The 27,500-nt window shown below is 46.0% G+C and overlaps 1 protein-coding gene across 7 annotated transcripts in view; it reads left to right on the top strand.

Moving 5' to 3' along the window:
• The window catches only part of LOC106592481 (sister chromatid cohesion protein PDS5 homolog A), a 97,311-nt gene that overhangs the window by 51,738 nt on the left and 18,073 nt on the right, over positions 1-27,500 (top strand). For 5 of the 7 annotated variants that reach the window (XM_045712711.1, XM_045712715.1, XM_045712714.1 and 2 more), the window contains 9 exons: positions 651-766; positions 1,648-1,753; positions 3,396-3,556; positions 6,445-6,568; positions 18,024-18,182; positions 20,581-20,649; positions 22,511-22,647; positions 23,143-23,266; positions 26,033-26,237. In XM_045712711.1, coding sequence (XP_045568667.1) covers positions 651-766; positions 1,648-1,753; positions 3,396-3,556; positions 6,445-6,568; positions 18,024-18,182; positions 20,581-20,649; positions 22,511-22,647; positions 23,143-23,266; positions 26,033-26,237 — 1,201 coding nt within the window. Of the gene's footprint in view, positions 1-650; positions 767-1,647; positions 1,754-3,395; positions 3,557-3,780; positions 3,870-6,444; positions 6,569-18,023; positions 18,183-20,580; positions 20,650-22,510; positions 22,648-23,142; positions 23,267-26,032; positions 26,238-27,500 lie in introns of all 7 variants that reach the window. The other 2 variants (XM_045712713.1, XM_045712712.1) reach the window with 2 other exon arrangements.

The raw sequence follows: 27,500 nt of genomic DNA, 5'->3' as shown, positions 1-27,500 counted from the left end.
GGGAGATTACCAGGTAGATATTGATCGTGTATTTCAGAGGGGAGATTACCAGTTAGATATTGATCGTGTATTTCAGAGGGGAGATTACCAGGTAGATATTTATTGATCGTGTATTTCAGAAGGGAGATTACCAGTTAGATATTGATCGTGTATTTCAGAGGGGAGATTACCAGGTAGATATTGATCGTGTATTTCAGAGGGGAGATTACCAGTTAGATATTGATCGTGTATTTCAGAGGGGAGATTACCAGGTAGATATTTATTGATCGTGTATTTCAGAGGGGAGATTACCAGGTAGATATTTATTGATCGTGTATTTCAGAGGGGAGATTACCAGGTAGATATTGATCGTGTATTTCAGAGGGGAGATTACCAGGTAGATATTTATTGATCGTGTATTTCAGAGGGGAGATTACCAGGTAGATATTGATCGTGTATTTCAGAGGGGAGATTACCAGTTAGATATTGATCGTGTATTTCAGAGGGGAGATTACCAGGTAGATATTTATTGATCGTGTATTTCAGAAGGGAGATTACCAGGTAGATATTTATTGATCGTGTATTTCAGAGGGGAGATTACCAGGTAGATATTGATTGTGTATTTCAGAGGGGAGACTATCAGGTAGATATTTATTGATCGTGTTTTTCAGAGGGAGATCACGCGTAAACTGACGTTCCCTAAACAGCCCACTAACCCCTTCCTGGAGATGGTTAAATTCCTGCTAGAACGCATCGCTCCCGTCCACATCGACTCAGAGGCCATCAGGTAAATACATGGGGGGGGTGATATATCTGCTCTCTGCTCTGGTCAAGCTGCTGAATAAGAGCTTATATAATGATATATTAAATATATTATATTATATATATTATATTATATATGTTATATTATATGTTATATATCTGCTCAGTGCTCTGGTCAAGCTGCTGAATAAGAGCTTATATAATGTTATATTATATATTATATTATATATATTATATGTTATATTATATTATATGTTATATTATATGTTATATTATGTGTTGTATCTCTGCTCAGTGCTCTGGTCAAGCTGCTGAATAAGAGCTTATATAATGTTATATTATATATTATATTATATGTTATATTATAATTATTATATTATATGTTATATTATGTGTTGTATCTCTGCTCAGTGCTCTGGTCAAGCTGCTGAATAAGAGCTTATATAATGTTATATTATATATTATATTATATATATTATATGTTATATTATGTGTTGTATCTCTGCTCAGTGCTCTGGTCAAGCTGCTGAATAAGAGCTTATATAATGTTATATTATATATTATATTATATATATTATATGTTATATTATGTGTTGTATCTCTGCTCAGTGCTCTGGTCAAGCTGCTGAATAAGAGCTTATATAATGTTATATTATATATTATATTATATATATTATATGTTATATTATGTGTTGTATCTCTGCTCAGTGCTCTGGTCAAGCTGCTGAATAAGAGCTTATATAATGTTATATTATATATTATATTATATATATTATATGTTATATTATGTGTTGTATCTCTGCTCAGTGCTCTGGTCAAGCTGCTGAATAAGAGCTTATATAATGTTATATTATATATTATATTATATATATTATATGTTATATTATGTGTTGTATCTCTGCTCAGTGCTCTGGTCAAGCTGCTGAATAAGTCCATTGAGGGAACAGCTGATGACGATGAGGAAGGTGTCACACCTGATACGGCCATCCGCTCTGGACTGGAACTACTGAAGGTATGGAGGGATGAGGAGGGAGGGAGGGATGAGGAGGGAGGGAGGGATGGGGAGGGAGGGAGGGGATGAGGGAGGGAGGGAGGGATGAGGAGGGAGGGAGGGAGGGAGGGGAGGGATGAGGGGAGAGGGATGAGGAGGGAGGGAGGGATGAGGGGAGAGGGATGAGGAGGGAGGGATGAGGAGGGAGGGAGGGATGAGGGGAGAGGGAGGGATGAGGGGAGAGGGAGGGATGAGGGCGGATGGCCGTATCAGGTGTGACACCTTCCTCATCCCTCCTCCCTTCCTCCTCATCCTCCCTCCCTCCCTCCTCATCCCTCCCTCCTCATCCATCCCTCCCGAGGAGGGAGGGAGGGAGGGATGAGGGAGAGGGATGAGGAGGGAGGGAGGGATGAGGGGAGAGGGATGAGGAGGGAGGGAGGGATGAGGAGGGAGGGAGGGATGAGGGGAGAGGGAGGGATGAGGGGAGAGGAGGGAGGGATGAGGAGGGAGGGAGGGAGGGAGGGATGAGGAGGGAGGGATGAGGAGGGAGGGATGAGGAAGGTGTCACACCAGATACGGCCATCCGCTCTGGACTGGAACTACTGAAGGTATGGAGGGAGGGATGAGGAGGAGGGGAGGGGAGGGATGAGGAGAGAGGAGGAGGGATGAGGAGAGGGGATGAGGAGGAGGGAGGGAGGGATGAGGAGAGAGGGAGGAGGGATGAGGAGAGAGGGATGAGGAGGGAGGGAGGGAGGGATGAGGAGGGAGGGAGGGATGAGGAGGGAGGGAGGGATGAGGAGGGATGAGGAGGGAGGGATGAGGAGGGAGGGATGAGGAGGAAGGGAGGGAGGGATGAGGAAGGTGTCACACCTGATACGGCCATCCGCTCTGGACTGGAACTACTGAAGGTATGGAGGGATGAGGAGGGAGGGATGAGGAGGGAGGGATGAGGAGAGAGGATGAGGGGAGAGGGAGGGAGGGAGGGAGGGATGAGGAGAGAGGGATGGATGAGGAGGGAGGGAGGGATGAGGAGGGAGAGATGAGGAGAGGGGAGAGATGAGGAGGGGGGAGAGAGAGGGGGAGAGGGGAGAGAGAGGGAGGGAGGGATGAGGAGGGAGGGATGAGGAAGGTGTCACACCAGATACGGCCATCCGCTCTGGACTGGAACTACTGAAGGTATGGAGGGAGGGATGAGGGGAGAGGGATGAGGAGGGAGGGAGGGAGGGATGAGGAGAGAGGGAGGGAGGGATGAGGAGAGAGGGAGGGAGGGATGAGGAGAGAGGGAGGGAGGGATGAGGAGAGAGGGAGGGAGGGATGAGGGGAGAGGGAGGGGAGAGGAGGGAGGGAGGGATGAGGAGAGAGGGAGGGATGAGGAGAGAGGGAGGGATGAGGGGAGAGGGAGGGATGAGGAGAGAGGGAGGGATGAGGAGAGAGAGAGGGAGGGATGAGGAGGGAGGGAATGAGGGGACTGGTGGATGAATGGACAGATTGATAACTTTTTCCTGCCTCTTCTCCTCCTCCCCTCTTCTTCCTCCTCCCCTCTCCTCCTCCCTTCCTCCCCTCTCCCACCGCCTCCTCCCCTCTCCCACCGCCTCCTCTCCTCCTCCTCCTCCTCCTCCTCCTCCCCTCCCCTCCTCCTCCTCTTCCTCTCCTCCTCCTCCAGGTTCTGTCCTTCACCCACCCCACAGCGTTCCACTCTGCTGAGACGTACGAGTCTCTGCTTCAGTGTCTGAAGATGGAGGATGACAAGGTGGCGGAAGCAGCCATACAGATCTTCAGGAACACCGGGCAGAAAATAGAGACTGAACTACAGCAGATACGATCGTAAGAGAGGGAGGGAGGGGGGAGACTGGGTGGAAGGGGGAGGGAGGGAGGGAGGGAGGAGGGAGGGAGGGAGAGAGACTGGGACGGAGGGAGGGAGGGAGGGAGGGAGGGAGACTGGGTGGAAGGGGGAGGGAGGGAGGGAGGGAGGGAGGGAGAGAGACTGGGAGGGAGGGAGGGAGGGAGGGAGAGAGACTGGGTGGAGGGGGAGGGAGGGAGGAAGGGAGATGGAGGATGACAAGGTGGCGGAAGCAGCCATACAGATCTTCAGGAACACCGGGCAGAAAATAGAGACTGAACTACAGCAGATACGATCGTAAGAGAGGGAGGGAGGGGGAGGGAGGGAGACTGGGTGGAAGGGGGAGGGAGGGAGGGAGGGAGGAGGGAGGGAGGGAGAGAGACTGGGACGGAGGGAGGGAGGGAGGGAGGGAGGGAGACTGGGTGGAAGGGGGAGGGAGGGAGGGAGGGAGAGAGACTGGGAGGGAGGGAGGGAGGGAGGGAGAGAGACTGGGTGGAGGGGGGAGGGAGGGAGGAAGGGAGATGGAGGATGACAAGGTGGCGGAAGCAGCCATACAGATCTTCAGCAACACCGTGCAGAAAATAGAGACTGAACTACAGCAGATACGATCGTAAGAGAGGGAGGGAGGGTGGGAGGGTGGGAGGCAGACATTTGGAATTGGGAAAACTCCCTGTAGTCGGTCTGTGTAGTCGGTCTGTGTAGTCGGTCTGTGTAGTCGGTCTGTGTAGTCGGTCTGTGTAGTGGGTCTGTGTAGTGGGTCTGTGTAGTCGGTCTGTGTAGTGGGTCTGTGTAGTCGGTCTGTGTAGTGGGTCTGTGTAGTGGGTCTGTGTAGTCGGTCTGTGTAGTGGGTCTGTGTAGTGGGTCTGTGTAGTGGGTCTGTGTAGTGGGTCTGTGTAGTGGGTCTGTGTAGTCGGTCTGTGTAGTGGGTCTGTGTAGTCGGTCTGTGTAGTGGGTCTGTGTAGTGGGTCTGTGTAGTCGGTCTGTGTAGTGGGTCTGTGTAGTCGGTCTGTGTAGTCGGTCTGTGTAGTCGGTCTGTGTAGTGGGTCTGTGTAGTGGGTCTGTGTAGTGGGTCTGTGTAGTCGGTCTGTGTAGTGGGTCTGTGTAGTGGGTCTGTGTAGTGGGTCTGTGTAGTCGGTCTGTGTAGTGGGTCTGTGTAGTGGGTCTGTGTAGTGGGTCTGTGTAGTCGGTCTGTGTAGTGGGTCTGTGTAGTGGGTCTGTGTAGTGGGTCTGTGTAGTCGGTCTGTGTAGTCGGTCTGTGTAGTGGGTCTGTGTAGTCGGTCTGTGTAGTGGGTCTGTGTAGTGGGTCTGTGTAGTGGGTCTGTGTAGTGGGTCTGTGTAGTGGGTCTGTGTAGTGGGTCTGTGTAGTCGGTCTGTGTTGTCGGTCTGTGTTGTCGGTCTGTGTAGTCGGTCTGTGTAGTCGGTCTGTGTAGTGGGTCTGTGTAGTGGGTCTGTGTAGTCGGTCTGTGTAGTCGGTCTGTGTCGTCGGTCTGTGTCGTGGGTCTGTGTAGTGGGTCTGTGTAGTGGGTCTGTGTAGTGGGTCTGTGTAGTCGGTCTGTGTAGTGGGTCTGTGTAGTGGGTCTGTGTCGTCGGTCTGTGTCGTCGGTCTGTGTCGTCGGTCTGTGTCGTCGGTCTGTGTCGTCGGTCTGTGTAGTGGGTCTGTGTAGTCGGTCTGTGTAGTCGGTCTGTGTAGTGGGTCTGTGTAGTCGGTCTGTGTCGTCGGTCTGTGTAGTGGGTCTGTGTAGTCGGTCTGTAGTCGGTCTGTGTAGTCGGTCTGTGTAGTGGGTCTGTGTAGTGGGTCTGTGTAGTCGGTCTGTGTAGTGGGTCTGTGTAGTGGGTCTGTGTAGTGGGTCTGTGTCGTCGGTTCTGTGTCGGTCGGTCTGTGTCGCCGGTCGTGTCTGTGTCGTGGGTCTGTGTAGTCGGTCTGTGTAGTCGGTCTGTGTAGTGGGTCTGTGTAGTCGGTCTGTGTCGTCGGTCTGTGTAGTGGGTCTGTGTTGTCGGTCTGTGTAGTCGGTCTGTGTAGTCGGTCTGTGTCGTCGGTCTGTGTCGTCGGTCTGTGTCGTGGGTCTGTGTAGTCGGTCTGTGTAGTCGGTCTGTGTAGTGGGTCTGTGTAGTCGGTCTGTGTCGTCGGTCTGTGTAGTCGGTCTGTGTAGTGGGTCTGTGTTGTCGGTCTGTGTAGTCGGTCTGTGTAGTGGGTCTGTGTAGTGGGTCTGTGTAGTCGGTCTGTGTAGTCGGTCTGTGTCGTCGGTCTGTGTAGTGGGTCTGTGTAGTGGGTCTGTGTAGTGGGTCTGTGTAGTGGGTCTGTGTAGTCGGTCTGTGTAGTGGGTCTGTGTCGTCGGTCTGTGTCGTCGGTCTGTGTCGTCGGTCTGTGTCGTCGGTCTGTGTAGTGGGTCTGTGTAGTCGGTCTGTGTAGTGGGTCTGTGTAGTCGGTCTGTGTCGTCGGTCTGTGTCGTCGGTCTGTGTAGTGGGTCTGTGTTGTCGGTCTGTGTTGTCGGTCTGTGTAGTCGGTCTGTGTAGTGGGTCTGTGTAGTGGGTCTGTGTAGTCGGTCTGTGTAGTGGGTCTGTGTAGTGGGTCTGTGTCGTCGGTCTGTGTCGTCGGTCTGTGTCGTCGGTCTGTGTCGTCGGTCTGTGTCGTGGGTCTGTGTAGTCGGTCTGTGTAGTCGGTCTGTGTAGTGGGTCTGTGTAGTCGGTCTGTGTCGTCGGTCTGTGTAGTCGGTCTGTGTAGTCGGTCTGTGTAGTGGGTCTGTGTAGTCGGTCTGTGTAGTCGGTCTGTGTAGTCGGTCTGTGTAGTGGGTCTGTGTAGTGGGTCTGTGTAGTCGGTCTGTGTAGTCGGTCTGTGTAGTGGGTCTGTGTTAACCTCGTCTCCGTCCCCCAGGACCCTGATCCCAGTCCTCCATCAGAAGGCGAAGCGGGGAACTCCCCACCAGGCCAAACAGGCTGTCCACTGTATCCACGCCATCTTCTGCAACAAGGAGGTCCAGCTGGCTCAGATCTTTGAGGTAACACACACACACACACACGCACACGCACACAGACACACACACACACACACACACACACCCCATCTCTTTGTTGTTAGGTGATACTACAGTGCCAATAGAAAGTCTTGTATTTCACTGGGGTGGTTTAATACATTATCCACAGCATCATTATTAACTGGGGTGGTTTTAATACATTATCCACAGCATCATTATTAACTGGGGTAGTTTAATACATCATCCACAGCATCGTTATTAACTGGGGTAGTTTAATACATTATCCACAGCATCATTATTAACTGGGTGGTTTAATACATTAGCCACATCATCATTATTAACTGGGGTGGTTTTAATACATTATCCACAGCATCATTATTAACTGGGGTGGTTTAATACATTATCCACAGCATCATTATTAACTGGGGTGGTTTTAATACATTATCCACAGCATCATTATTAACTGGGGTGGTTTAATACATTATCCACAGCATCATTATTAACTGGGGTGGTTTAATACATTATCCACAGCATCATTATTAACTGGGGTGGTTTTAATACATTATCCACAGCATCATTATTAACTGGGGTGGTTTTAATACATTATCCACAGCATCATTATTAACTGGGTGGTTTTAATACATTATCCACAGCATCATTATTAACTGGGGTGGTTTTAATACATTATCCACAGCATCATTATTAACTGGGGTGGTTTAATACATTATCCCCACAGCATCATTATTAACTGGGTGGTTTTAATACATTATCCACAGCATCATTATTAACTGGGTGGTTTAATACATTATCCACAGCATCATTATTAACTGGGTGGTTTTAATACATTATCCACAGCATCATTATTAACTGGGTGGTTTTAATACATTATCCACAGCATCATTATTAACTGGGGTGGTTTAATACATTATCCACAGCATCATTATTAACTGGGTGGTTTAATACATTATCCACAGCATCGTTATTAACTGGGTGGTTTTAATACATTATCCACAGCATCATTATTAACTGGGTGGTTTTAATACATTATCCACAGCATCATTATTAACTGGGTGGTTTTAATACATTATCCACAGCATCATTATTAACTGGGTGGTTTTAATACATTATCCACAGCATCATTATTAACTGGGTGGTTTTAATACATTATCCACAGCATCGTTATTAACTGGGTGGTTTAATACATTATCCACAGCATCATTATTAACTGGGTGGTTTAATACATTATCCACAGCATCATTATTAACTGGGGTGGTTTAATACATTATCCACAGCATCATTATTAACTGGGGTGGTTTAATACATTATCCACAGCATCATTATTAACTGGGTGGTTTAATACATTATCCACAGCATCATTATTAACTGGGGTGGTTTTAATACATTATCCACAGCATCATTATTAACTGGGTGGTTTAATACATTATCCACAGCATCGTTATTAACTGGGGTGGTTTAATACATTATCCACAGCATCATTATTAACTGGGTGGTTTAATACATTATCCACAGCATCATTATTAACTGGGGTGGTTTAATACATTATCCACAGCATCGTTATTAACTGGGTGGTTTAATACATTATCCACAGCATCATTATTAACTGGGGTGGTTTAATACATTATCCACAGCATCATTATTAACTGGGTGGTTTAATACATTATCCACAGCATCATTATTAACTGGGGTGGTTTTAATACATTATCCACAGCATCATTATTAACTGGGTGGTTTTAATACATTATCCACAGCATCGTTATTAACTGGGGTGGTTTTAATACATCATCCACAGCATCATTATTAACTGGGGTGGTTTTAATACATTATCCACAGCATCATTATTAACTGGGTGGTTTTAATACACGATCCACAGCATCGTTATTAACTGGGGTGGTTTAATACATTATCCACAGCATCATTATTAACTGGGTGTTTTAATACATTATCCAGATCATCATTTTTAACTGGGTGGTTTTAATACATTATCCCCACAGCATCATTATTAACTGGGTGGTTTTAATACATTATCCACAGCATCATTATTAACTGGGGTGGTTTTAATACATTATCCACAGCATCATTATTAACTGGGTGGTTTTAATACATTATCCACAGCATCATTATTAACTGGGGTGGTTTAATACATTATCCACAGCATCGTTATTAACTGCGGTGGTTTAATACATTATCCACAGCATCATTATTAACTGGGTGGTTTTAATACATTATCCACAGCATCATTATTAACTGGGTGGTTTTAATACACGATCCACAGCATCGTTATTAACTGGGGTGGTTTAATACATTATCCACAGCATCATTATTAACTGGGTGTTTTAATACATTATCCAGATCATCATTTTTAACTGGGTGGTTTTAATACATTATCCCCACAGCATCATTATTAACTGGGTGGTTTTAATACATTATCCACAGCATCATTATTAACTGGGGTGGTTTTAATACATTATCCACAGCATCATTATTAACTGGGTGGTTTTAATACATTATCCACAGCATCGTTATTAACTGGGGTGGTTTTAATACATTATCCACAGCATCATTATTAACTGGGTGGTTTTAATACATTATCCACAGCATCGTTATTAACTGGGGTGGTTTAATACATTATCCACAGCATCATTATTAACTGGGTGGTTTAATACATTATCCACAGCATCATTATTAACTGGGGTAGTTTAATACATCATCCACAGCATCATTATTAACTGGGTGGTTTTAATACATTATCCCCACCATCATTATTAACTGGGTGGTTTTAATACATTATCCACAGCATCTTTATTAACTGGGTGGTTTAATACATTATCCACAGCATCATTATTAACTGGGTGGTTTTAATACATTATCCACAGCATCATTATTAACTGGGTGGTTTAATACATTATCCACAGCATCATTATTAAATGGGTGGTTTTAATACATTATCCACAGCATCGTTATTAACTGGGTGGTTTAATACATTAGCCACATCGTTATTAACTGGGTGGTTTAATACATTATCCACAGCATCATTATTAACTGGGTGGTTTAATACATCATCCACAGCATCATTATTAACTGGGTGGTTTAATACATTATCCACAGCATCATTATTAACTGGGGTAGTTTAATACATCATCCACAGCATCATTATTAACTGGGTGGTTTTAATACATTATCCCCACCATCATTATTAACTGGGTGGTTTTAATACATTATCCACAGCATCTTTATTAACTGGGTGGTTTAATACATTATCCACAGCATCATTATTAACTGGGTGGTTTTAATACATTATCCACAGCATCATTATTAACTGGGTGGTTTAATACATTATCCACAGCATCATTATTAAATGGGTGGTTTTAATACATTATCCACAGCATCGTTATTAACTGGGTGGTTTAATACATTAGCCACATCATCGTTATTAACTGGGTGGTTTAATACATTATCCACAGCATCATTATTAACTGGGTGGTTTAATACATTATCCACAGCATCATTATTAACTGGGGTAGTTTAATACATCATCCACAGCATCATTATTAACTGGGTGGTTTAATACATCATCCACAGCATCATTATTAACTGGGTGGTTTTAATACATTATCCACAGCATCATTATTAACTGGGTGGTTTAATACATCATCCACAGCATCATTATTAACTGGGTGGTTTTAATACATTATCCACAGCATCATTATTAACTGGGGTGGTTTTAATACATTATCCACAGCATCATTATTAACTGGGGTGGTTTTAATACATTATCCACATCATCGTTATTAACTGGGTGGTTTAATACATTATCCACAGCATCATTATTAACTGGGGTGGTTTTAATACATTATCCACAGCATCGTTATTAACTGGGTGGTTTAATACATTATCCACAGCATCATTATTAACTGGGTGGTTTTAATACATTATCCACAGCATCATTATTAACTGGGTGGTTTAATACATTATCCACAGCATCATTATTAACTGGGGTGGTTTTAATACATTATCCACAGCATCATTATTAACTGGGTGGTTTAATACATCATCCACAGCATCATTATTAACTGGGTGGTTTTAATACATTATCCACAGCATCATTATTAACTGGGGTGGTTTTAATACATTATCCACAGCATCAATATTAACTGGGTGGTTTAATACATCATCCACAGCATCGTTATTAACTGGGTGGTTTAATACATCATCCACAGCATCGTTATTAACTGGGTGGTGTTAATACATTATCCACAGCATCATTATTAACTGGGTGGTTTAATACATTATCCACAGCATCATTATTAACTGGGTGGTTTAATACATCATCCACAGCATCATTATTTACCGGTTGTTTTAATCCATTATCCACAGCATCATTATTAACTGGGGTAGTTTAATACATCATCCACAGCATCATTATTAACTGGGTGGTTTTAATACATTATCCACAGCATCATTATTAACTGGGGTGGTTTAATACATCTTCCACAGCATCATTATTAACTGGGTGGTTTTAATACATTATCCACAGCATCATTATTAACTGGGGTGGTTTAATACATTATCCACAGCATCATTATTAACTGGGGTGGTTTTAATACATTATCCACAGCATCATTATTAACTGGGTGGTTTAATACATCATCCACAGCATCATTATTAACTGGGTGGTTTAATACATCATCCACAGCATCATTATTAACTGGGTGGTTTTAATACATTATCCACAGCATCATTATTAACTGGGTGGTTTAATACATTATCCACAGCATCATTATTAACTGGGGTAGTTTAATACATCATCCACAGCATCATTATTAACTGGGTGGTTTTAATACATTATCCCCAGCATCATTATTAACTGGGTGGTTTTAATACATTATCCACAGCATCATTATTAACTGGGTGGTTTAATACATTATCCACAGCATCATTATTAAATGGGTGGTTTTAATACATTACCCACAGCATCATTATTAACTGGGTGGTTTAATACATTAGCCACATCATCGTTATTAACTGGGTGGTTTAATACATTATCCACAGCATCATTATTAACTGGGTGGTTTAATACATCATCCACAGCATCATTATTAACTGGGTAGTTTAATACATCATCCACAGCATCATTATTAACTGGGGTAGTTTAATACATCATCCACAGCATCATTATTAACTGGGTGGTTTTAATACATTATCCACAGCATCATTATTAACTGGGGTGGTTTTAATACATTATCCACAGCATCATTATTAACTGGGGTGGTTTTAATACATTAGCCACATCATCGTTATTAACTGGGTGGTTTAATACATTATCCACAGCATCATTATTAACTGGGGTGGTTTTAATACATTATCCACAGCATCATTATTAACTGGGTGGTTTTAATACATCATCCACAGCATCATTATTAACTGGGTGGTTTAATACATTATCCACAGCATCATTATTAACTGGGGTGGTTTTAATACATTATCCACAGCATCATTATTAACTGGGTGGTTTAATACATCATCCACAGCATCATTATTAACTGGGTGGTTTTAATACATTATCCACAGCATCATTATTAACTGGGTGGTTTTAATACATTATCCCCACCATCATTATTAACTGGTTGGTTTTAATACATTATCCACAGCATCATTATTAACTGGAGTGGTTTTAATACATTATCCACAGCATCATTATTAACTGGGTGGTTTAATACATCATCCACAGCATCATTATTAACTGGGTGGTTTAATACATTATCCACAGCATCATTATTAACTGGGTGGTTTTAATACATTATCCCCACCATCATTATTAACTGGGTGGTTTAATACATTATCCACAGCATCATTATTAACTGGGGTAGTTTAATACATCATCCACAGCATCATTATTAACTGGGTGGTTTTAATACATTATCCCCAGCATCATTATTAACTGGGTGGTTTTAATACCTTATCCACAGCATCATTATTAACTGGGTGGTTTAATACATTATCCACAGCATCATTATTAAATGGGTGGTTTTAATACATTACCCACAGCATCATTATTAACTGGGTGGTTTAATACATTAGCCACATCATCGTTATTAACTGGGTGGTTTAATACATTATCCACAGCATCATTATTAACTGGGTGGTTTAATACATCATCCACAGCATCATTATTAACTGGGTGGTTTAATACATCATCCACAGCATCATTATTAACTGGGGTAGTTTAATACATCATCCACAGCATCATTATTAACTGGGTGGTTTTAATACATTATCCACAGCATCATTATTAACTGGGTGGTTTAATACATCATCCACAGCATCATTATTAACTGGGTGGTTTAATACATTATCCACAGCATCATTATTAACTGGGTGGTTTTAATACATTATCCCCACCATCATTATTAACTGGGTGGTTTAATACATTATCCACAGCATCATTATTAACTGGGGTAGTTTAATACATCATCCACAGCATCATTATTAACTGGGTGGTTTTAATACATTATCCCCACCATCATTATTAACTGGGTGGTTTTAATACCTTATCCACAGCATCATTATTAACTGGGTGGTTTAATACATTATCCACAGCATCATTATTAAATGGGTGGTTTTAATACATTACCCACAGCATCATTATTAACTGGGTGGTTTAATACATTAGCCACATCATCGTTATTAACTGGGTGGTTTAATACATTATCCACAGCATCATTATTAACTGGGTGGTTTAATACATCATCCACAGCATCATTATTAACTGGGTGGTTTAATACATCATCCACAGCATCATTATTAACTGGGGTAGTTTAATACATCATCCACAGCATCATTATTAACTGGGTGGTTTTAATACATTATCCACAGCATCATTATTAACTGGGTGGTTTAATACATCATCCACAGCATCATTATTAACTGGGTGGTTTTAATACATTATCCACAGCATCATTATTAACTGGGGTGGTTTTAATACATTATCCACAGCATCATTATTAACTGGGGTGGTTTTAATACATTATCCACAGCATCGTTATTAACTGGGTGGTTTAATACATTATCCACAGCATCATTATTAACTGGGGTGGTTTTAATACATTATCCACAGCATCATTATTAACTGGGTGGTTTTAATACATCATCCACAGCATCATTATTAACTGGGTGGTTTATTACATTATCCACAGCATCATTATTAACTGGGGTGGTTTTAATACATTATCCACAGCATCATTATTAACTGGGTGGTTTAATACATCATCCACAGCATCATTATTAACTGGGTGGTTTTAATACATTATCCACAGCATCATTATTAACTGGGTGGTTTTAATACATTATCCCCACCATCATTATTAACTGGTTGGTTTTAATACATTATCCCCACCATCATTATTAACTGGTTGGTTTTAATACATTATCCACAGCATCATTATTAACTGGGGTGGTTTTAATACATCATCCACAGCATCATTATTAACTGGGGTGGTTTTAATACATTATCCACAGCATCATTATACTGGGTGGTTTAATACATCATCCACAGCATCATTATTAACTGGGGTGGTTTTAATACATCATCCACAGCATCATTATTAACTGGGTGGTTTAATACATCATCCACAGCATCATTATTAACTGGGTGGTTTTAATACATTATCCACAGCATCATTATTAACTGGGTGGTTTAATACATCATCCACAGCATCATTATTAACTGGGTGGTTTAATACATTATCCACAGCATCATTATTAACTGGAATAGTTTAATACATCATCCACAGCATCATTATTAACTGGGTGGTTTTAATACATTATCCACAGCATCATTATTAACTGGGTGTTTTAATACATTATCCACAGCATCATTATTAACTGTGTGGTTTAATACATTATCCACATCATTCAGACTGAGGGACCTTACAGAGTAAGGGGTTAGTCGTTCACTACTAGACTGAGGGTCCTTCCAGATGGTGTATAATATAGGGGACAGAGGAAGGGGTTAGTCGTTCACTACTAGACTGAGGGTCCTTCCAGATGGTGTATAATATAGGGGACAGAGGAAGGGGTTAGTAGTTCACTACTAGACTGAGGGACCCTACAGATGGTGTATAATATATTTGACGGAGGAAGGGGTTAGTCGTTCACTACTAGACTGAGGGTCCTTCCAGATGGTGTATAATATAGGGGACAGAGGAAGGGGTTAGTCGTTCACTACTAGACTGAGGGTCCCTACAGATGGTGTATAATATAAGGGACAGAGGAAGGGGTTATTCGTTCACTACTAGACTGAGGGTCCCTACAGATGGTGTATAATATAAGGGACAGAGGAAGGGGTTAGTCGTTCACTACTAGACTGAGGGACCCTACAGATGGTGTATAATATAGGGGACAGAGGAAGGGGTTAGTCGTTCACTGCTAGACTGAGGGACCCTACAGATGGTGTATAATATAGGGGACAGAGGAAGGGGTTAGTCGTTCACTACTAGACTGAGGGTCCTTCCAGATGGTGTATAATATAGGGGTCAGAGGAAGGGGTTAGTCGTTCACTACTAGACTGAGGGTCCTTACAGAGGAAGGGGTTAGTCGTTCACTACTAGACTGAGGGTCCTTCCAGATGGTGTATAATATAGGGGACAGAGGAAGGGGTTAGTCGGTCACTACTAGACTGAGGGACCTTCCAGATGTTTGGGACAGAGGAAGGGGTTAGTCGTTCACTACTAGACTGAGGGACCCTACAGATGGTGTATAATATAGGGGACAGAGGAAGGGGTTAGTCGTTCACTACTAGACTGAGGGTCCTTACAGAGGAAGGGGTTAGTCGTTCACTACTAGACTGAGGGTCCTTACAGAGGAAGGGGTTAGTCGTTCACTACTAGACTGAGGGACCTTCCAGATGGTGTATAATATAGGGGACAGAGGAAGGGGTTAGTCGTTCACTACTAGACTGAGGGACCCTACAGATGGTGTATAATATAGGGGACAGAGGAAGGGGTTAGTCGTTCACTACTAGACTGAGGGTCCTTCCAGAGGGTGTATAATATAGGGGACAGAGGAAGGGGTTAGTCGTTCACTACTAGACTGAGGGACCCTACAGATGGTGTATAATATAGGGGACAGAGGAAGGGGTTAGTCGTTCACTACTAGACTGAGGGTCCCTACAGATGGTGTATAATATAGGGGACAGAGGAAGGTGTTAGTCGTTCACTACTAGACTGAGGGTCCTTCCAGATGGTGTATAATATAGGGGACAGAGGAAGGTGTTAGTCGTTCACTACTAGACTGAGGGTCCTTCCAGATGGTGTATAATATTGGGGACAGAGGAAGGGGTTAGTCGTTCACTACTAGACTGAGGGACCCTACAGATGGTGTATAATATAGGGGACAGAGGAAGGGGTTAGTCGTTCACTACTAGACTGAGGGTCCTTCCAGATGGTGTATAATATAGGGGACAGAGGAAGGGGTTAGTCGTTCACTACTAGACTGAGGGACCCTACAGATGGTGTATAATATAGGGGACAGAGGAAGGGGTTAGTCGTTCACTACTAGACTGAGGGACCCTACAGATGCTGTATAATATAGGGGACAGAGGAAGGGGTTAGTCGTTCACTACTAGACTGAGGGACCTTCCAGATGGTGTATAATATAGGGGACAGAGGAAGGGGTTAGTCGTTCACTACTAGACTGAGGGACCCTACAGAGGGTGTATAATATAGGGGACAGAGGAAGGGGTTAGTCGTTCACTACTAGACTGAGGGACCCTACAGATGGTGTATAATATAGGGGACAGAGGAAGGGGTTAGTCGTTCACTACTAGACTGAGGGTCCTTCCAGAGGGTGTATAATATAGGGGACAGAGGAAGGGGTTAGTCGTTCACTACTAGACTGAGGGTCCTTCCAGATGGTGTATAATATAGGGGACAGAGGAAGGGGTTAGTCGTTCACTACTAGACTGAGGGACCTTCCAGATGGTGTATAATATAGGGGACAGAGGAAGGGGTTAGTCGTTCACTACTAGACTGAGGGACCCTACAGATGGTGTATAATATAGGGGACAGAGGAAGGGGTTAGTCGTTCATTACTAGACTGAGGGTCCTTCCAGATGGTGTATAATATAGGGGACAGAGGAAGGGGTTAGTCGTTCACTACTAGACTGAGGGTCCTTCCAGAGGGTGTATAATATAGGGGACAGAGGAAGGGGTTAGTCGTTCACTACTAGACTGAGGGACCCTACAGAGGGTGTATAATATAGGGGACAGAGGAAGGGGTTAGTCGTTCACTACTAGACTGAGGGACCCTACAGATGGTGTATAATATAGGGGACAGAGGAAGTCATTAGAACATCATCTCAACCCTTATTATTTAACACAGAGTGAGACTATATAAGTAATGATGTGATTTGTTAATCCAAACGTTCTGACTCAGGGACCAGGTTAAGACCAGGTTAACAGACCAGGTTAAGACCAGGTTAAGACCAGGTTAAGACCAGGTTAACAGACCAGGTTAAGACCAGGTTAACAGACCAGGTTAAGACCAGGTTAACAGACCAGGCTAAGACCAGGCTAAGACCAGGTTAAGACCAGGTTAAGACCAGGTTAACAGACCAGGTTAACAGACCAGGTTAAGACCAGGTTAACAGACCAGGTTAACAGACCAGGTTAACAGACCAGGTTAATAGACCAGGTTAACAGACCAGGTTAACAGACCAGGTTAACAGGTTAAGACCAGGTTAACAGGTTAACAGACCAGGTTAAGAGACCAGGTTAATAATAGACCAGGTTAATAGACCAGGTTAACAGACCTATTTCAGTATTTGTAGGAATGCCCTTCTCTCTCTCTCTCTCTCTCTCTCTCTCTCTCTCTCTCTCTCTACTCTCCCCTAGCCTCTCTCTCTCCTCTCCCCATCCTCTCTCTCAGCCTCTCTCTCCTCTCCCCCTAGCCTCTCTCTCTCCTCTCCCCCAGCCTCTCTCTCAGCCTCTCTCTCTCTCCTCTCCCCCAGCCTCTCCCTCAGCCTCTCTCTCTCTCTCTCTCTCCTTTCCCCCAGCCTCTCTCTCAGCCTCTCTCTCTCTCTCCTCTCCCCCAGCCTCTCTCTCAGGCTCTCTCTCTCTCCTCTCCCCCAGCCTCTCCCTCAGCCTCTCTCTCTCTCTCTCTCTCTTTCCCCCCAGCCTCTCTCTCAGCCTCTCTCTCTCTCTCCTCTCCCCCAGCCTCTCTCTCAGGCTCTCTCTCTCTCTCTCCTCTCCCCCAGCCTCTCTCTCAGCCTCTCTCTCTCTCTCCTCTCCCCCAGCCTCTCTCTCACCTCTCTCTCTCCTCTCCCCCCAGCCTCTCTCTCAGCCTCTCTCTCTCCTCTCCCCCAGCCTCTCTCTCAGCCTCTCTCTCCCCCAGCCTCTCTCTCTCAGCCTCTCTCTCCTCTCCCCCCAGCCTCTCTCTCAGCCTCTCTCTCCTCTCCCCCCAGCCTCTCTCTCGTAGTCTGAACGCCGACGTCCCAGAACAGCTGATCACCCCCCTGGTCAGTCTGGGTCATATCTCCTTACTGGCTCCAGATCAGTTTGCCTCCCCCATGAAGGCCATCGTTGCAAACTTCATCGTCAAGGACCTGCTCATGAATGACAGGGTGAGTTTTGGGAGCGACGACACACACACACACACACACACACACACACACACACACACACACACACACACACACACACACACTGATCATGAACACACACATAAATCCATGTATCTACACACGCTAAAAACACACAGTATTGTAAAGAATGTGTCTCTCCACAGTATTGTAAAGAATGTGTCTCTCCACAGTATTGTAAAGAATGTGTCTCCACAGTATTGTAAAGAATGTGTCTCCACAGTATTGTAAAGAATGTGTCTCCACAGTATTGTAAAGAATGTGTCTCCACAGTATTGTAAAGAATGTGTCTCTCCACATTATTGTAAAGAATGTGTCTCTCCACAGTATTGTAAAGAATGTGTCTCTCCACAGTATTGTAAAGAATGTGTCTCCACAGTATTGTAAAGAATGTGTCTCCACAGTATTGTAAAGAATGTGTCTCTCCACAGTATTGTAAAGAATGTGTCTCTCCACAGTATTGTAAAGAATGTGTCTCCACAGTATTGTAAAGAATGTGTCTCCACAGTATTGTAAAGAATGTCTCTCCACAGTATTGTAAAGAATGTGTCTCCACAGTATTGTAAAGAATGTCTCTCCACAGTATTGTAAAGAATGTGTCTCTCCACAGTATTGTAAAGAATGTGTCTCTCCACAGTATTGTAAAGAATGTGTCTCCACAGTATTGTAAAGAATGTGTCTCCACAGTATTGTAAAGAATGTGTCTCTCCACAGTATTGTAAAGAATGTGTCTCCACAGTATTGTAAAGAATGTGTCTCCACAGTATTGTAAAGAATGTGTCTCTCCACAGTATTGTAAAGAATGTGTCTCCACAGTATTGTAAAGAATGTGTCTCTCCACAGTATTGTAAAGAATGTGTCTCCACAGTATTGTAAAGAATGTGTCTCCACAGTATTGTAAAGAATGTGTCTCTCCACAGTATTGTAAAGAATGTGTCTCTCCACAGTATTGTAAAGAATGTGTCTCTCCACAGTATTGTAAAGAATGTGTCTCCACAGTATTGTAAAGAATGTGTCTCCACAGTATTGTAAAGAATGTGTCTCTCCACAGTATTGTAAAGAATGTGTCTCTCCACAGTATTGTAAAGAATGTGTCTCTCCACAGTATTGTAAAGAATGTGTGTCTCCACAGTATTGTAAAGAATGTGTCTCTCCACAGTATTGTAAAGAATGTGTCTCTCCACAGTATTGTAAAGAATGTGTCTCCACAGTATTGTAAAGAATGTGTCTCCACAGTATTGTAAAGAATGTGTCTCTCCACAGTATTGTAAAGAATGTGTCTCTCCACAGTATTGTAAAGAATGTGTCTCCACAGTATTGTAAAGAATGTGTCTCCACAGTATTGTAAAGAATGTGTCTCTCCACAGTATTGTAAAGAATGTGCTCTCCACAGTATTGTAAAGAATGTGTCTCCACAGTATTGTAAAGAATGTGTCTCTCCACAGTATTGTAAAGAATGTGTCTCTCCACAGTATTGTAAAGAATGTGTCTCTCCACAGTATTGTAAAGAATGTGTCTCCACAGTATTGTAAAGAATGTGTCTCCACAGTATTGTAAAGAATGTGTCTCTCCACAGTATTGTAAAGAATGTGTCTCCACAGTATTGTAAAGAATGTGTCTCTCCACAGTATTGTAAAGAATGTGTCTCCACAGTATTGTAAAGAATGTGTCTCCACAGTATTGTAAAGAATGTGTCTCCACAGTATTGTAAAGAATGTGTCTCCACAGTATTGTAAAGAATGTGTCTCCACAGTATTGTAAAGAATATGTGTCTTCACAGTATTGTAAAGAATGTGTCTCTCCACAGTATTGTAAAGAATGTGTCTCTCCACAGTATTGTAAAGAATGTCTCTCCACAGTATTGTAAAGAATGTGTCTCTCCACAGTATTGTAAAGAATGTGTCTCCACAGTATTGTAAAGAATATGTGTCTTCACAGTATTGTAAAGAATATGTGTCTCTCACAGTATTGTAAAGAATGTGTCTCCACAGTATTGTAAAGAATGTGTCTCCACAGTATTGTAAAGAATGTGTCTCTCCACAGTATTGTAAAGAATGTGTCTCCACAGTATTGTAAAGAATGTGTCTCCACAGTATTGTAAAGAATGTGTCTCCACAGTATTGTAAAGAATGTGTCTCTCCACATTATTGTAAAGAATGTGTCTCTCCACATTATTGTAAAGAATGTGTCTCTCCACAGTATTGTAAAGAATGTGTCTCTCCACAGTATTGTAAAGAATGTGTCTCCACAGTATTGTAAAGAATGTGTCTCTCCACATTATTGTAAAGAATGTGTCTCTCCACAGTATTGTAAAGAATGTGTCTCTCCACAGTATTGTAAAGAATGTGTCTCCACAGTATTGTAAAGAATGTGTCTCCAGTCTGTAGGGAATAAGAATGGGAAGCTGTGGACATCCGATGAGGAAGTCTCTCCTGAGGTGCTGGCTAAGGTAACTGCACTATATACCTATCTCTCCTCCTCTCGCTTTCTGTCCCTCGCCCTCCTCCTCTTTCTGTCCCTCGCCCTCCTCCTCTTTCTGTCCCTCGCCCTCCTCCTCTTTCTGTCCCATCGCCCTCCTCCTCTTTCTGTCCCTCGCCCTCCTCCTCTTTCTGTCCCTCGCCCTCCTTCTCTTTCTGTCCCTCGCCCTCCTTCTCTTTCTGTCCCTCGCCCTCCTCCTCTTTCTGTCCCTCGCCCTCCTCCTCTTTCTGTCCCTCGCCCTCCTCCTCTCTTCTGTCCCTCGCCCTCCTCCTCTTTCTGTCCCATCGCCCTCCTCCTCTTTCTGTCCCTCGCCCTCCTCTTTCTGTCCCATCGCCCTCCTCCTCTTTCTGTCCCATCGCCCTCCTCCTCTTTCAATACCTCGCCCTCCTCCTCTTTCTGTCCCATCGCCCTCTTTCTGTCCTCACCCTCCTCCTCTTTCTGTCCCATCGCCCTTCTCCTCTTTCTGTCCCTCGCCCTCCTCCTCTTTCAATACCTCGCCCTCCTCCTCTTTCTGTCCCTCGCCCTCCTCCTCTTTCTGTCCCATCGCCCTTCTCCTCTTTCTGTCCCATCGCCCTCCTCCTCTTTCTGTCCCATCGCCCTCCTCCTCTTTCTGTCCCTCGCCCTCCTCCTCTTTCTGTCCCTCGCCCTCCTCCTCTTTCTGTCCCTCGCCCTCCTCCTCTTTCTGTCCCATCGCCCTCCTCCTCTTTCTGTCCCCGCCCTCCTCCTCTTTCTGTCCCCCGCCCTCCTCCTCTTTCTGTCCCCCGCCCTCCTCCTCTTTCTGTCCCTCGCCCTCCTCCTCTTTCTGTCCCTCGCCCTCCTCCTCTTTCTGTCCCTCGCCCTCCTCCTCTTTCTGTCCCTCGCCCTCCTCCTCTTTCTGTCCCATCGCCCTCCTCCTCTTTCTGTCCCCCGCCCTCCTCCTCTTTCTGTCCCCCGCCCTCCTCCTCTTTCTGTCCCTCGCCCTCCTCCTCTTTCTGTCCCTCGCCCTCCTCCTCTTTCTGTCCCATCGCCCTCCTCCTCTTTCTGTCCCTCGCCCTCCTCCTCTTTCTGTCCCTCGCCCTCCTCCTCTTTCTGTCCCTCGCCCTCCTCCTCTTTCTGTCCCTTCGCCCTCCTCCTCTTTCTGTCCCTCGCCCCCCTCCTCTTTCTGTCCCTCGCCCCCTCCTCTTTCTGTCCCTCGCCTCTCTTCTGTCCCTCGCCCTCTTTCTGTCCCATCGCCCTCCTCCTCTTTCTGTCCCTCGCCCTCCTCCTCTTTCTGTCCCTCGCCCTCTTTCTGTCCCTCGCCCTCCTCCTCTTTCTGTCCCATCGCCCTCCTCCTCTTTCTGTCCCTCGCCCTCCTCCTCTTTCTGTCCCATCGCCCTCCTCCTCTTTCTGTCCCATCGCCCTCCTCCTCTTTCTGTCCCTCGCCCTCCTCCTCTTTCTGTCCCTCGCCCTCCTCCTCTTTCTGTCCCTCGCCCTCCTCCTCTTTCTGTCCCTCGCCCTCCTCCTCTTTCTGTCCCTCGCCCTCCTCCTCTTTCTGTCCCTCGCCCTCCTCCTCTTTCTGTCCCTCGCCCTCCTCCTCTTTCTGTCCCTCGCCCTCCTCCTCTTTCTATCCCATCGCCCTCCTATTTCTCTCCCCCACCCTCCTCCTCTTTCTATCCCATCGCCCTCCTATTTCTCTCCCCCACCCTCCTCATCTTTCTGTCCCTCGCCCTCCTTCTCTTTCTGTCCCTCGCCCTCCTCCTCTTTCTGTCCCTCGCCCTCCTCCTCTTTCTGTCCCTCGCCCCCCTCCCCCATCTATCCAGGAGTAGAATGCTGTTGGTAGTATACTGTGTGATCTCTCCGTCTCTCCTCCCCAGGTGCAGGCCATTAAGCTGTTGGTTCGTTGGCTCCTCGGCATGAAGAACAACCAGTCTAAATCTGCCAACTCCACCCTCAGACTGCTGTCAGCCATGCTGGTCTCAGAGGGAGACCTCACGGAACAGAAGAAGATCAGGTACGTAGAGGTCAGAGGTCAGAGGTCAGCCATGCTGGTCTCAGAGAGGGAGACCTCACGGAACAGAAGAAGATCAGGTACGTAGAGGTCAGAGGTCAGCCATGCTGGCCTCAGAGGGAGACCTCACGGAACAGAAGAAGATCAGGTACGTAGAGGTCAGAGGTCAGCCATGCTGGCCTCAGAGGGAGACCTCACGGAACAGAAGAAGGTCAGGTACGTAGAGGTCAGAGGTCAGCCATGCTGGTCTCAGAGAGGGAGACCTCACGGAACAGAAGAAGATCAGGTACGTAGAGGTCATAGGTCAGAGGTCAGCCATGCTGGTCTCAGAGGGAGAACCTCACAGAACAGAAGAAGGTCAGGTGTTGAAGGTTAGGGATTAGAGGTCGTTGGTTAGCGGTCAGGCTAACTGTTTTTTTTTGGGGGGGGGATAGGTTACAAAATACTAATTCATGCTCATTACTCATCTTCCTCCTCCTCCTCCTCTTCCTCCCGCAGTAAGTCGGACATGTCTCGTCTGCGTCTGGCAGCAGGAGGAGCCATCATGAAGCTGGCCCAGGAACCGGTTTACCATGACATCATCACGCCAGAGCAGTTCCAGCTCTGTGGGCTGGTTATCAACGTAAGACTGTCTGTCGGGGTGGGACTTTAGGAAACGTTTCTGTCTGGGTGGGACTTTAGGAAACGTTTCTGTCGGGGTGGGACTTTAGGAAACGTTTCTGTCGGGGTGGGACTTTAGGAAACGTTTCTGTCTGGGTGGGACTTTAGGAAACGTTTCTGTCGGGGTGGGACTTTAGGAAACGTTTCTGTCGGGGTGGGACTTTAGGAAACGCTTTCTGTCTGGGTGGGACTTTAGGAAACGTTTCTGTCGGGGTGGGACTTTAGGAAACGTTTCTGTCGGGGTGGGACTTTAGGAAACGTTTCTGTCTGGGGTGGGACTTTAGGAAACGCTTCTGTCGGGTGGGACTTTAGGAAACGTTTCTGTCTGGGTGGGACTTTAGGAAACGTTTCTGTCTGGGGTGGGACTTTAGGAAACGTTTCTGTCTGGGTGGGACTTTAGGAAACGCTTCTGTCTGGGTGGGACTTTAGGAAACGTTTCTGTCTGGGTGGGACTTTAGGAAACGTTTCTGTCTGGGTGGGACTTTAGGAAACGTTTCTGTCTGGGTGGGACTTCAGGAAACGTTTCTGTCTGGGTGGGACTTTAGGAAACGCTTTCTGTAAGACTGTCTGTCGGGGTGGGACTTTAGGAAACGTTTCTGTCGGGGTGGGACTTTAGGAAACGTTTCTGTCTGGGGTGGGACTTTAGGAAACGTTTCTGTCAGGGTGGGACTTTAGGAAACGTTTCTGTCGGGTGGGACTTTAGGAAACGCTTTCTGTCGGGGTGGGACTTTAGGAAACGTTTCTGTCGGGGTGGGACTTTAGGAAACGTTTCTGTCTGGGTGGGACTTTAGGAAACGTTTCTGTCGGGGTGGGACTTTAGGAAACGCTTTCTGTCTGGGTGGGACTTTAGGAAACGTTTCTGTCTGGGTGGGACTTTAGGAAACGTTTCTGTCGGGGTGGGACTTTAGGAAACGCTTTCTGTCTGGGTGGGACTTTAGGAAACGTTTCTGTCGGGGTGGGACTTTAGGAAACGTTTCTGTCTGGGTGGGACTTTAGGAAACGTTTCTGTCTGGGTGGGACTTTAGGAAACGTTTCTGTCTGGGTGGGACTTTAGGAAACGTTTCTGTCTGGGTGGGACTTTAGGAAACGTTTCTGTCTGGGTGGGACTTTAGGAAACGCTTTCTGTCTGGGTGGGACTTTAGGAAACGTTTCTGTCGGGGTGGGACTTTAGGAAACGTTTCTGTCTGGGTGGGACTTTAGGAAACGTTTCTGTCTGGGTGGGACTTTAGGAAACGCTTTCTGTCTGGGTGGGACTTTAGGAAACGTTTCTGTCTGGGTGGGACTTTAGGAAACGTTTCTGTCTGGGTGGGACTTTAGGAAACGTTTCTGTCTGGGTGGGACTTTAGGAAACGTTTCTGTCTGGGTGGGACTTCAGGAAACGTTTCTGTCTGGGTGGGACTTTAGGAAACGTTTCTGTAAGACTGTCTGTCGGGGTGGGACTTTAGGAAACGTTTCTGTCGGGGTGGGACTTTAGGAAACGTTTCTGTCTGGGGGTGGGACTTTAGGAAACGTTTCTGTCAGGGTGGGACTTTAGGAAACGTTACTGTCAGGGTGGGACTTCAGGAAACGTTTCTGTCGGGGTTGAACTTTAGGAAACGTTTCTGTCGGGGTGGGACTTTAGGAAACGTTTCTGTCGGGGTGGGACTTTAGGAAACGTTTCTGTCTGGGTGGGACTTTAGGAAACGTTTCTGTCTGGGTGGGACTTTAGGAAACGTTTCTGTCTGGGTGGGACTTTAGGAAACGTTTCTGTCTGGGTGGGACTTTAGGAAACGTTTCTGTCGGGGTGGGACTTTAGGAAACGTTTCTGTCTGGGTGGGACTTTAGGAAACGTTTCTGTCTGGGTGGGACTTTAGGAAACGTTTCTGTCTGGGTGGGACTTTAGGAAACGTTTCTGTCTGGGTGGGACTTTAGGAAACGTTTCTGTCTGGGTGGGACTTTAGGAAACGTTTCTGTCGGGGTGGGACTTTAGGAAACGTTTCTGTCGGGGTGGGACTTTAGGAAACGTTTCTGTCGGGGTGGGACTTTAGGAAACGTTTCTGTCGGGGTGGGACTTTAGGAAACGTTTCTGTCGGGGTGGGACTTTAGGAAACGTTTCTGTCGGGGTGGGACTTTAGGAAACGTTTCTGTCTGGCTGGGACTTTAGGAAACGTTTCTGTCGGGGTGGGACTTTAGGAAACGTTTCTGTCGGGGTGGGACTTTAGGAAACGTTTCTGTAAGACTGTCTGTCAGGGTGGGACTTTAGGAAACGTTTCTGTGAGACTGTCTGTCAGGGTGGGACTTTAGGAAACGTTTCTGTAAGACTGTCTGTCAGGGTGGGACTTTAGGAAACGTTTCTGTGTGTTCTGTTGTTGTTGATCTGTTCTGTTGTTGTTGTTGTTGTTGATCTGTTCTGTTGTTGTTGTTGTTGTTGATCTGTTCTGTTGTTGTTGTTGTTGATCTGTTCTGTTGTTGTTGTTGATCTGTTCTGTTGTTGTTGTTGTTGATCTGTTCTGTTGTTGTTGTTGATCTGTTCTGTTGTTGTTGTTGATCTGTTCTGTTGTTGTTGATCTGTTCTGTTGTTGTTGTTGTTGTTGATCTGTTCTGTTGTTGTTGTTGATCTGTTCTGTTGTTGTTGTTGATCTGTTCTGTTGTTGTTGTTGTTGATCTGTTCTGTTGTTGATCTGTTGTGTTGTTGTTGTTGATCTGTTGTGTCCGTGTCGTTGTTGAAGTGTTCTGTGGTCTCCTGTAGGATGAGTGTTACCAGGTGCGTCAGATCTTTGCCCAGAAGTTACACCTGGCTCTGGTGAAGCTGCTCCTCCCGTTGGAGTACCTGGCCGTCTTCTCGCTGTGCGCCAAAGACCCGGTCAAGGAGAGGAGGGCCCACGCCAGGCAGTGTCTGCTCAAGAACATCAGCATTAGACGGGAATACATCAGCAACAACCCCCTGGCCCACGGTGAGTGAACCGGACCGTAACACAACAACCCCCTGGCCCACGGTGAGTGAACCGGACCGTAACACGGTGAGTGCACCGGACCGTAACACAACAACCCCTGGCCCACGGTGAGTGAACCGGACCGTAACACAACAACCCTCTGGCCCACGGTGAGTGAACCGGACCGTAACACAACAACCCTCTGGCCCACGGTGAGTGAACCGGACCGTAACACAACAACCCTCTGGCCCACGGTGAGTGAACCGGACCGTAACACAACAACCCTCTGGCCCACGGTGAGTGAACCGGACCGTAACACAACAACCCCTGGCCCACGGTGAGTGAACCGGACCGTAACACAACAACCCCTGGCCCACGGTGAGTGAACCGGACCGTAACACAACAACCCCCTGGCCCACGGTGAGTGAACCGGACCGTAACACGGTGAGTGCACCGGACCGTATCACAACAACCCCCTGGCCCACGGTGAGTGAACCGGACCGTAACACAACAACCCCCTGGCCCACGGTGAGTGAACCGGACCGTAACACAACAACCCTCTGGCCCACGGTGAGTGAACCGGACCGTAACACAACAACCCTCTGGCCCACGGTGAGTGAACCGGACCGTAACACAACAACCCTCTGGCCCACGGTGAGTGAACCGGACCGTAACACAACAACCCTCTGGCCCACGGTGAGTGAACCGGACCGTAACACAACAACCCCTGGCCCACGGTGAGTGAACCGGACCGTAACACAACAACCCCCTGGCCCACGGTGAGTGAACCGGACCGTAACACAACAACCCCTGGCCCACGGTGAGTGAACCGGACCGTAACACGGTGAGTGCACCGGACCGTAACACAACAACCCTCTGGCCCACGGTGAGTGAACCGGACCGTAACACAACAACCCCTGGCCCACGGTGAGTGAACCGGACCGTAACACGGTGAGTGCACCGGACCGTAACACAACAACCCTCTGGCCCACGGTGAGTGAACTGGACCGTAACACAACAACCCTCTGGCCCACGGTGAGTGAACCGGACCGTAACACGGTGAGTGCACCGGACCGTAACACAACAACCCTCTGGCCCACGGTGAGTGAACCGGACCGTAACACAACAACCCTCTGGCCCACGGTGAGTGAACCGGACCGTATCACAACAACCCCTGGCCCACGGTGAGTGAACCGGACCGTATCACAACAACCCCTGGCCCACGGTGAGTGAACCGGACCGTATCACAACAACCCCTGGCCCACGGTGAGTGCACCGGACCGT

This window comes from Salmo salar, unplaced genomic scaffold (assembly GCF_905237065.1).
Source record: "Salmo salar unplaced genomic scaffold, Ssal_v3.1, whole genome shotgun sequence".
NCBI classification, from domain to species: Eukaryota; Metazoa; Chordata; class Actinopteri; order Salmoniformes; family Salmonidae; genus Salmo; species Salmo salar.
Note: the sequence above shows the minus strand (reverse complement) of the source record. Positions and strands in the feature narration are given on the sequence as shown.